This window comes from Phlebotomus papatasi, chromosome 3 (genome assembly GCF_024763615.1).
Source record: "Phlebotomus papatasi isolate M1 chromosome 3, Ppap_2.1, whole genome shotgun sequence".
NCBI lineage: Eukaryota > Metazoa > Arthropoda > Insecta > Diptera > Psychodidae > Phlebotomus > Phlebotomus papatasi.
In genome coordinates, this window is record NC_077224.1 from 69,659,133 (window position 1) to 69,671,001 (window position 11,869).

Below are 11,869 nucleotides of genomic sequence, written 5' to 3' on the forward strand. Positions count from 1 at the left end.
AATCAACGCCGGTTCTGTGACAACTTTTTTTTAACTTAAGCTGTGCAGGTTTTATGCAAAATTATGATCGTTTTTACTGAAGAGCGAACAGTTTCAGCATAAAATGGTTAAAATTGAATATAAAATCCTCACAGCTTTCGAATGAAATGTTAAGCAATTTAGATCGTTTTTATTCGGATTCTGTGCAGATTTCATTAAAAATCGATATAATATCATAATTTCTGTGTGAATTTTTGTTTAATACGTTAGTCTCATTTTAATAATAAGCACGATGGTTTTTAGAATATTATCACAGAAACATTCATTACCACTGAATCAGTGTTAGCAAGGAGACACTGATTCTTTTCATGAACATTGTTTTCTGGAACGTGATGTCTTGGACAAGGTATATAACAAAATCACCAAAAAAAATTATCGTTATGAGGAGATCACGAAATAAATCTTAATTTCAATGATTTTTACAATATTTATGATTAGCAGAAACGACGGAACAATTGCAAAACTCCCTGGGTACGTACACTGAGAAAAAAATGAGGGTGCGATTAACTTTTTTTCTTCATAACTTTAACATTTTTTAGGTGTAAAAATATATCTACTTTTTTTAATGTTAATTTTACACCTTTTTAAGGATAAAATTAACATGAAAAATGGTAACTAACCCCCAATACACCTAAAAGGGGTAATATTTACACTGATTTCGGATCAATACTGCAGGGTAAAATTAACATTTCCGGAATGTTATTTTAACTTTTTCGGATTTCTCTCAGTGTAGATATAGAAGTTCAAAAATTATTAATTGTTTAGATGGTTACGTGCTATTATATTGGTTCAACCGGGTAGTAGAAATTGAATTGGTATTACCAGTAAATTACATCATGCATTTTAGATGACAAGCTTTATATTTTACTGGTTACAGCGAAATCTTTGATTGAGTAAAAAAAATTGAACTTGATATTTGATGGGTATCAATCAATTTTACATTTTTACATTTTCAACTTTACATGTTAAAAATGTAGCACATGTTAGATGCTTTTTTTACTATGTAAAAAATGATGTAAAATGTAAAAAAATCGCCCAACCCTGATTCTTACAATTATATAGAAAGTTAAATTTTTCAGGCTGAAATAATTTTGAAAAATTATTCATACATAGAGTGGTGCTTAGAAAGTACTATAGTAAATATAAAGGTTTTAGTCTATTCCTCTCAAATGGAAGAAAAACTAAATTTTAAGGATTAAAATATATGCCGCGCCTACTTGACGCAAAAAATTATCAACTTTTGTTCTCAAAAATGCTCTGTTTAAAAACGAAGCTTATGATTACAAAATTATTTCCTAACATTTAATTAATAGGTAACACAGGAAGTTGTCGATAGTCTACAGGGATCACATTTTGAGTTCAAGTGCCGCGGACAGATTAAGGTTAAAGGGAAGGGTGACATGATCACGTACTTCCTGTGCGAACAATCTCACACTAATATGCTCAATGGAGATCGTGAGTACAGGAGCACAATGCCCGGTACCCGATCCAATATGCATCAGCAGCAGCAGGTCAATAATGGGCCGAATCAGGCAAATCACTCAAATGCAGGTAACCACCATGATTATTACCAAAAACGATCGGATTTAAATGTGGTAGAGAAAAACTACCATCCGAATGTGATAAATGAGAATTATGTGAAGAAGGAGGCATATAATTTTGTTGAGAGTCCAAATCTCCTGCAACATTCGGAGAATATGCGAGAGGATAGCTACAAGTACAAGCAAAATTTCAATTTGCACAATTATGAAAAACCACGCGAACAGCCATATCATCACAATTTCAACATCACCGAAAATCCAAACATCAACAATTACGAATATAGCAATTGTGCCAGGGAGAATTTTACAATTCGCGATGGTGGATACAATAATCAGATTGGGAAAGAAAATTTCAATAATCATCATCACCATGGCTATCATCAAATTGGTCAGTATCAGAATGGTATGAGGAAGGATCATTTGAATGTGAAAAATCATCTCAATAATATGAATTACTCATCGTCGAGAGAAAGTGATCTTCTGCTGCAGCAGGCTCCTGTGGCTAAGGTTGTTCCTCGGCAGCATCAAGTGCACAGTACACCAAAATATGAACCACCACGTTATGCCAGTCCGGCTAATCTCATGAATCATCATCATCACATTCAGCAGCAGCAGCAGTTACCTCCACCGCAACCACATGTGGCTTCAATGGGCTACATGAAACCTCTGCCCAAGTCACCGCCAGAGACAGAGGATAATCGTGAGATGTCATCGACAGATGATCTCAGTTCGAGACCGCATTCACCGAGTGTGTCCTCGTCAGATGAGAGTTACTCCAAGACGACGGAAAATGAGGGAGAAGAGGAGAACTCACCGCATCTGACACATCAACAATTTGCCAAGGCGATGAATCCACTGCAGTGGCTCTATCCCTGTGATATTCAAGCTGATCCCACGAGCAGTCCTAAACTCAGTCCCATCGATTTGAGCCAACTCAAGGACTTTGAGGTACTGTCAATATATTTCACAATTTCAATTTTTTTTTAAATTTATTTCTTTTATTACAATTTCAAATTTCGATTCATATTAATCCCTTTCAACAGATTTACAATTAATGAGAATTTCAAGACCTTTCAAACTAAACCAATCTCGACTGAATTGGTTGAGAAATATGGCATTTAGAGCGTTTTGTAACTTTAATCATGAAAAATATCAAAATGATAATTTTATGAAACAACATGCCCCTTAAGGGGGTTTCCTGAATTACGAAGTCAAAAATTAGATTTTTTTGTGATTGATTATAAAATTAAGAAACGGCGAAGATTTTTCAATTGTTTGATTACCGTCATCGATTAAGACTTTTCATTAAGAACCCCGAATTTTCAAGAATTAAATTAAATAACAGAAATCGGGAAAATGTTATTTTTCAAAATTATAGGCTATGAAGCAATATAGGTCTAAGCATGTCCTAGGTTAGAGTATGTATATATTCTGAAAAGATCTTGACATCTTCTACAACTACAGTGGGTGTCAATAAGTTTGTTGCCTAATGCATGTTTGAGAAAACAAGTGAAAAAAATGATAGAAAAAAATACTTTTTCAAATTTCTCTTTTTGTAGATAAGTTCCCTGTAATCTGTAGATATTATTTATATTTTTCAAGAAAAAATAATTAATTTTATTTCATATCAAAAAAAAATTTTTTCCAAAAGTTGTTCATTTTTGAAAAATCAAAAGTTTGTTGCCTCATTTAAAAAACTAATTTAAAATGGTCAAAACATACAACCAACTTAATATAAACCGGTTACATTTTGATTTTATGTCATTTGAGAGGCAAATGGTGGATTTGTACATTTTTAAAGATGTCAATGGTAAATATATGTATATAAAAGTGATGATAAATAACAAGAAATAATCTGTTTTTGATAATTCATAATTTAGGTTAAAATGGCAAATTACAAAAAGTTGAAAGGTGGGAAATTATCCAGAGATACTATTAGAATGAATCTACGTCATCAGTCGTAAAATTTTATGAAAAATCGTGTCAGTGTATACATAAAATATACAAAATTTATGGTAAAGAGGTACGAGTACATTCGGAAAACGCTACAGATAGATCTAATGATTCGACTCAGAGAGTTGATAACCACATTGTAAGTATCTCTGATAGAGATCCTATGATGTTTGCCCCAAAAATTCAGAGTTAACTGGTGACCGAAAGAACACTGGATTCAAATGCTTCGAAAATCAAACGCAAATTGAAAGAAAATGTAAAAATAGTTGCTTGGCTCGCAAGATTCCATTGGTAAACAAGGCCAATCTGGTTAAGAGGTTGTATTTTTACTTTTTTAGCATGTTCCAAGTAAATATATAACCTTTTACCCAGATTGATTTTGTTTACTAATGGAAACCTGCAAACCAAGTAATGATTCTTACCACTTTCGTTAATTTGCAGTTGGTTTTGAAGCCTGTATGCCTTCGGTAACCAACTGACTCTGAATTTTTGGAGCAGACATCATAGGGTTACTATCAGAGATACTTACAATGCGGTTATCAACCATCTGAGTCGATAACCTAGGTCTACCAGTAGCGTTTTTCAGATGTACTCGAATCGAACCTCATCACTATAATATTTGACCATTTTATGTATAACCTTTCGTAATTTTCTATAAAATTTGACAATTAACGACGCACATTCATTCCGGCAGTATCTCTGGACGATTTCCCACTTTCAACTTTTTGTAATTTGCCATTTTTAACCTAAATTATAAATTATCAAAAAAACAAATTATTTCTTATTATTTATCATCACTTTTATATACATATATTTACCATTGACAATTTTAAAAATGTACAAATCCACCATTTGCCTCTCAAATGACATAAACTCAAAATGTAACCGGTTTACATTAAGTTGGTTGCATGTTTTGACCATTTTAAATTAGTTTTTTAAATGAGGCAACAAACTTTTGATTTTTCAAAAATGATCAACTTTTGGAAAACAATTATTTTTGATATGAAATAAAATTAATTATTTTTCTTTAAAAATATAAATAATAATCTACGGATTACAGGGAACTTATCTGCAAAAAGAAAAATTTGAAAAAGTATTTTTTCTATATTTTTTTTCACTTATTTTCTCAAACATGCATTAGGCAACAAACTATTGACACCCACTGTACAATAATTTCATCTTAATCGGATAAGCTTTTAACAGTTATTCAAAATGACGGGATAGAAACGTAAAATCAAGATAGCGGCCAGCCACCCGGAAAATTCTGCAGAAATTCGTCAGATTTGAAAACGTAACTGCCGAAAATTTTGCAGAATTTTGTTCTAAAGGTGGATCCGATCGTTGTATGAAAATTCTGCAGAATTTCTACAGAAAATTTTATGAATTTTCTGCACTTTCTTCAAGATGTCGTTCTCTCAAAATGGACTTGGAATATTTTCTCTGAAATTATTTATCAACTTGGTAGAATTTATAATCACGAATTTCCTGATATATTTCACATATATAAATATTGCGAGGTTACACTGTCTATAGAGAAGGATTAAATAGCAGTATTAAACATACTCCTGAGCCTTACTCGTCTCTTTACCGTATTTTTTAGAAAACTATATCAGTAAATTTTTTTATAACAATTTCTTAAGAACTATATTGAAATAAAAACTAGTTATTTCGTTTGTTTTTTACTGGAAATTGATTTTCTAAATAAAAAATTATAAAAATTAAAATATATTTTCCTATTTTGTATCAATAAACTGAAGATTAGGCTTGTTTCCTCCATCAATACTTTGGATATAAAAACCTCTTCAATTTTTTACTGCTCAAACTCCACGGAGAGAGCACTATATATAATTCCTCGATTTTGAGTTTCGTCGTATTTTGGTCGAAGGGGTCGTATTTTGGTAGAATTTTGGAAATCTGAAGTTTCGAGTTTTTGGCGTCACGCTGTTTGTCCATCTGTCCGTCCGGCTGTCGCCAGCTCTAGAGGACAAACGGTTGGAGATAGCGACTTAGGACCTTCGGGGCCCCCCCCTATAAGTCGACCCAAGGATCGGTAACATGCTCCTCATTTCCCCCACCCCTCCCTCCCCTCAAAAACCATGTTTTTTTTGGGATATCTCGAAAACGCGTCGTGCGATTTTTTTTCATTTTTGGATATGTTTTAGAGATTACCCAGGTGTACATTTCGTCTTTAGACGAAAATACCGTTGAATCATTCTTAATAACGATTTTTCAGGGTCAAAAGTTAAAATGACACTAGAGAGCGCATTTATTAAGCAAATGGGGTCATGTTTCGGGGTCGTTGAAAAGGTCTTGGAATTTCCGACAAAACTGAACCGGTTCCAATCGGTTTTGGATCGGTAATGACCGATTCATAGCCGATAACTAATTTTTATCCGAAAATCAATTCTATTACTTTTAAAACAATTCTGGGGATCTTTTGAGTGATGAATCGGTTCAAATCTTTTGAAAACCGGTAAATGATGCGAAAATACTTTTGATGTATAGCATCTAAATCTCGAGTTTGAGCATTTCGCAATACCTGGGACGCTTTGCCAACCCTTTTTAATTAATATTAATTTATAGGTGAGTTCTACTACGGAGAGTCAGGCTGCATCTACGGCTCACAACAAAGGTGAATCGTGCAATTCATTTGAGTATCATGTGGACACGTGGAGTAAGAACAAGAGTCCTTTCGAACGTGAAATTCAGCGTCTCCTGCAGGAATCCACGGCAAAGGCCAACAATTTAAACAATGGGCGAAACGTGACTCCCATAAATTACTCAAACAACCGTCAAACTCACCAGCAACAACTCGACAAATCCAAGTATGAACTCGAGGGAATTGAACCCAAGTCCAATCACAGTTTACTCTTCAGCAAACATCCGGTCGGACTGGAGGCCATCAAGGAGATTACCAGGAATAAAAATCCATCTGAATCAAGCCAAATGTAAGTGCCATTTATTTTTTTTCGGCAAGAAGAACTCTTTAAGTGAATTCCCGAGAGTTGTGAAATGATTGTTTTGCTCATGAAATTGCATTTTTTTTCAGGCAAACTTCTGACACCGAATCCTGTGAGATTCTCCACGATAACCATCGTCAGAGCAAAGCTGCGGTGTCTGGTGTGGAGAAGGAAAAAATCAATGGATCAGAAGAAAATTTAGATGATGATGGAGAGATGGTTTACCACGATGATGAAAATTATGGTGCAACAAATCATCAATCAATAGACTCCAATCACTGCGAGATGGAGAGTCAATCTGAGTGGAGTGACGAGGAGTGTCGGGAAGAAGCTACTGGTAAGTCCAAATAATAAAGTCTTTGCTTTTCATGTCAAAACTTTAGGGTTTCAATGAAAATTTTATATTAGGTCAAGTAAAAAAGTTCTGAGCCCTTTTATGCTTTATTTTGAAGATGAGATTAACATTAGTCAGGATTATCTGAAGTAGGTAAATCAATTATTCGCAATTTTGTTGGAAAAATCTGTTGATCGTAGATCGCCCAGAAACACCTTCTCTAAAGCTTTATGGACAGAGGCGGTGTATTTAAATACGTTTTTAACTGCTCGAACTCCAAGAGAGAGCAGTTTTAACAATCGTGTTTTTTTTTCAACTTCCCTCCATCCTGGCTGCCGAACAGTAAGAGATATATTGACTTCCGGTCTTCGATGACCCCCCCACAAGTCAACATTCTCTATCTAACTAACTTACCCAAATTACCCCCCACCCCTTCTATCCCCTCCAAAAACATGTATTTTTGACTTTGCAAAAAAATGGCCCTGACGATTTCCTTCATTTTTGAATATGTTTTGGAGGCAATCCAGCTGAACATTTCGTCCTTCGACACCTCTCACCGGAAAAATCGCCATTTTGAATTATTCAAGATCAAATTTCAACCACTCTGGAGGGCCTAATTTTAAACGGATTTAGTTAAATTTGAACTTTTTTGAAAGGTCTTTTAATTCTGAACCCGACTGCGTCGGTCATAATCGGCGATGGATCGGAAATGTAACGGTAATAGATTTATTTTGAAAATACTGTTTTTTGCACTTTTTCAGTCTTTTGACCCATATAAAATTTAAACGGTAAGAGATATCAACTTCCGGTTTTCGATGACCCCTCCTCAAATGACATTATCTCGAACCCAACCTCTTTATTTCCCTCCCCCTCCCCTTTCATGCGTTCCCTATCCCCCATAAATAGGCCAAAAATTAGCTTTTTCTAACTTTGCAAAAAATTGACCCTGACGATTTCGTTCATTTTTGGAAATATTTGGAGGTAGTCCAGCTGAACATTTCGTCCTTAGACACTTATTACCGCAAAAATCGCCATCTTGAATTATTCAAGTTCAAAAACATAATTTCCACCAGATTTGGTCAATTTTTTAATTAACAGGTTAATGACTTTTTGAAACCCTCTTCTTGAACAATTCCAGCGCCTATATAATTTTGACCATTCTCGTTTTTGAGAACCCCTGCATCGCCTTTTTACTTTTACATAAGGGAAGAGTACCAGCGATCGGCAGCGCTCCTCGGATCGTCAGATTAATACCGTATTGTTGCTTCAAATAAAATGATTTTTAAAAAATTATTATCTATTTTTTACCATTTAACTCTCACAAGAATGCACTACATTAGCACAGATTTAATTTATAAAACCAATTTTCCGTAAGACATTTGATTAAATTCGTGACGATCCGAGGTACAGAGTGGAAGGTTGCAATTACACCTATTTTTTATTAATTTATTGTAAAAATAAAAAATTCAAATGCACAGATATATTTAAATGGATAACTAATAGACCATTTAGCATAAACAAAAATACCAAATAGTATTTTGGGGATTATATTTTCAAGTAAATATGGAGCATGTCTCTTAACATTCCGATCCGGGGTGCTCTTCCCTTATAGTAATATTGAAAAATATATCGAATTTTCTCTTATTGCACCTTCATTTGGAATAAGTAGGCAATTCATATCAAATTCTTTCAATCCGTTTTAAGTTAAACCGGAACTCCTTGTAGCTGTAACACACAACTAGCTTCACATCAAACACAAAGTCAAGTTGTCACCTTAAAAACACCGTTTTGTATGATCAAATGTGATATTTATTGTGAAACATTGCTCACATAAGACATCTAGTGAAAATGCCTCAGAACTTTTTACTTGACCTAAGATAAAATAAGATAATTACTTTCAGTAAATGTATCATGATTTAAAGAAGATTCCACCTTGGGGTATTTGAATCATATAACGAACGCTGTACTATTTAACCTACTAACAACCTTTTGAGTTAATAAGGAATTACTCAGGAATTAAAATTTCCGTAAATTTTCATTCATTTTAATATTGATAAACTTTTTTTTTCAAATATAACTTCTGCCTGGATTAAAAAGTAATTCGATCTTAGAAAGAACTGAATTAGTGAGAGTCTACTGTACATAATCAATGACCTAAAAAATCGTTATCTTTAATTTTTGAAAATCAAAGTTTAATGAATCTTCTGAAAGATCTATTTTTCAACCGTTTTGGTTACATTTAGCTTTTTTGGAAAGGTCTTGAAATCAGTAATGAATCGTTTAAATATCCGTAGACTTATCTTTCTCGTTTTTACATTTTTTGTTTGTCCGTATACTTTGTGCGAGAATGGCAAAAAAAGATAGCAATTGTTTTATCTTGCCTCTCTCTCGCATTTCCCCTCTGCGTACAAAGTTGGCAACAATACAATCGCTCGAAAACTGACCGAATCACAGTTGGCACGTGTAGGTTTTTTTCTCCAAGTAATCTGTCAAACAAAAATGGAAAAAGTAGCGTGGACTATTGAAATGGAGAAGATGGTGATTGAAGAATTCCGCAACTTACACAGAAGGCGTATACTCCCACTCCAATCACGGCTAGAGCCCACAAATTTACTATATCATCATCCATTGCACTCTGTTTTGCATAACACCATTCTGTAGAGGTGTAGATTTTCTCTACAGAAATCTTAAAGATATCTGCAGATATTATTTGACGGGTATTAATACGAACAGTAATATCTTACTCATCGTATTAATTCACTAGAGTGTACTCTTTCTAACACACGTGATATTCCATTTGAATTTCGAAAACTATATAGCTCTCATTCCGGCTTTTCTATTAATATTAATCTTATATGTGACACCACGGTGAGAATGATCATTTCTTTGCCAATTTTCGATTTTTAAATGCTTTTATAATTTATGAATTAATTTGATCTCTAGAAGATCAGTAAGCACCATGCGAAAAAATAATTTACGGAGGAGTAGTCTATCTCATGAGTTTGAGCATTCCGCAAAGCTGGGACGCTTTGCCATCTCTTTTTGTTTGATATTTGATGGGGATATCAGTCACATGCCCCGTGGATTTAAGTGTATTGAAGTTTACTGGATGCAATTCGATCACCTTTAACGCTAGAAAAATTTCTGGTAAAGGGGGTCCTTGGTGTAATTGATAAGATCGTTTAGCTCTTGGGCTCTTGGGATATTGGCGGTTGTGAGTTCGAGTCCCGCCTGGTGCAAATGACTGAAGCATCTGAATGTAATCTGAATAAAAATTTGTAAACTGAAAAATGTACAAAATAACAAAAACCCGGTTACATCAAAATAAGTAAATAAAATAAATTCTGGTGACCTAAAGGAAGATTCGAACCCGAGACACTTGCATCACAGAGCGAGTGCTCTACCACTTGACCCATTGAGTGCCCCAGTAGACAAATAGTTTTTTTTTTAATTCTTGATAGGTGGAGCAGAAAGTGCTGGATATATTACGGATGAGCCAGGACTGGAGAATGTTTCTCTGCTCAATGAGGCTGGTCTCACGGATGCTGAGGGAGCTCTATCGGACGTGAATTCCCTGTACAATGCACCAGATGTTGATGATACATCAATTTCAAGTCGAGCCAGTTCGCGACTCTTGAGCCTGGACTCCCTCAGTGGACTCTATGACTGTGAGTTGGATGCTAAGCATGAAATGGCCATAGTTAGTGCATCACACAAGATTACCAGTAAATTTGGGCCACAGGTTTGAATTTGCATAGCACAATTTGGAGGGTTTTTTTTGAGCCTCATCCAAAAAAAAAAGAAAGAAAGAAAACAGAAACAATTACAATCTCGTGAAAATGACTAATGAAATTTGTAAATTATTCTAGTTTTTAGAGAAGAAAGGGGAAAAAGTAATGAAACGTGACAAGTATTTATGAGAAAACAGTACATATAATTGTGTAATTGCTACTATATTTTTTTTCTTTTTCATTTACAAATATACATTATTTACTTTTTTTATCTCGTGTAATTATCCTCGCGATTTACTGTAAATGGGGAGAGTATCTCTAAATTATTTCTTTTTTTTTCGATTCATTCTGACTGATAAGCGAATAACTGCGTTTAATTGTAGCTCAGCAGGAAGGAAGATTTCTATTGGTAGGCGTTTTTGAGAATAATTATTAGGAAATATGGTGAAAATGTTGTAAGGAACAAAAAAAGAAAGCAGCATTGATAAAATGACTAAATTAAGTAAAATTAAAAGTTTAAAGAGAGATTTGTTTATTCTCTGTTTGCTTCAAAAGCAAAAATCTTTAGTGCTTAAATCAGGCATATTTATCAACATTGAGTTTCTGCGTAGATCAAACTGATCTTCAAAATACAACCAATAAAATTTCAGACAGAAAATGTTGGGAAAAAAAATGAAAATTGTGTGTGATTCTAAAGAAAATTGGATTTTTTCAGTAAAAGAAAAATTGTTTTTTTTATACTTGTACGTTTTGAATGACAAAAAAAATCACACAAATGATTTTAATCTGGTGCTATTTTTGCCCTCTTTCAGATCTGTTTTATTATATAATTGCAAAAAAAAATCAATTTTACAAATTTTTATTTTGTTTGTCGTAAGAGTGAATTCTAAAATGAACGTGCAATTTCCAGAAAATGAAGAAATTTTTACAATTTCAAGTAATTTTCTTTTAGAATGGGAAACGAGAAGCACAAAGTAAAAACGGAGAAATTATTCAACAGAAAAAAAATGTGAATTGTGACGCAAGGTGTTTCTTTTCACACCTAAGTGAAAATGCTCTAAATACTTCTTAGAAAAACAAAAATGATGACAAGAAAAAAGAGACAAACAGCAAAATACTGCATATTTTATACAAGACTCATTTTTTTACCAAACAGGTTAGTTCAAAAATTTTCAGGTTATATCGCTCCTAACCTAGAAAAAATTGAGACATGGGAAGGTGGAGATATTTTGAGCTATGGCTCTTACAATGATATTTGATTTTTTCGCATATTTCTAAAGGAAACTGTGATTTAACGCAATGTAATTTAGA

General features: G+C 33.8%; 1 protein-coding gene across 2 annotated transcripts in view; it reads left to right on the forward strand.

Moving 5' to 3' along the window:
• LOC129808119 (Ca(2+)/calmodulin-responsive adenylate cyclase) overlaps nucleotides 1-11,641 on the forward strand; it is a 64,668-nt gene extending 53,027 nt beyond the window's left edge. For both annotated transcript variants that reach the window (XM_055857864.1, XM_055857865.1), the window contains exons 9-12: nucleotides 1,353-2,528; nucleotides 6,117-6,481; nucleotides 6,583-6,830; nucleotides 10,289-11,641. In XM_055857864.1, the coding sequence (XP_055713839.1) occupies nucleotides 1,353-2,528; nucleotides 6,117-6,481; nucleotides 6,583-6,830; nucleotides 10,289-10,575 (2,076 nt within the window). In that variant the 3' untranslated portion in view covers nucleotides 10,576-11,641. The remainder of the gene's footprint in view (nucleotides 1-1,352; nucleotides 2,529-6,116; nucleotides 6,482-6,582; nucleotides 6,831-10,288) is intronic.
• Nucleotides 11,642-11,869: the final 228 nt, after the last annotated feature.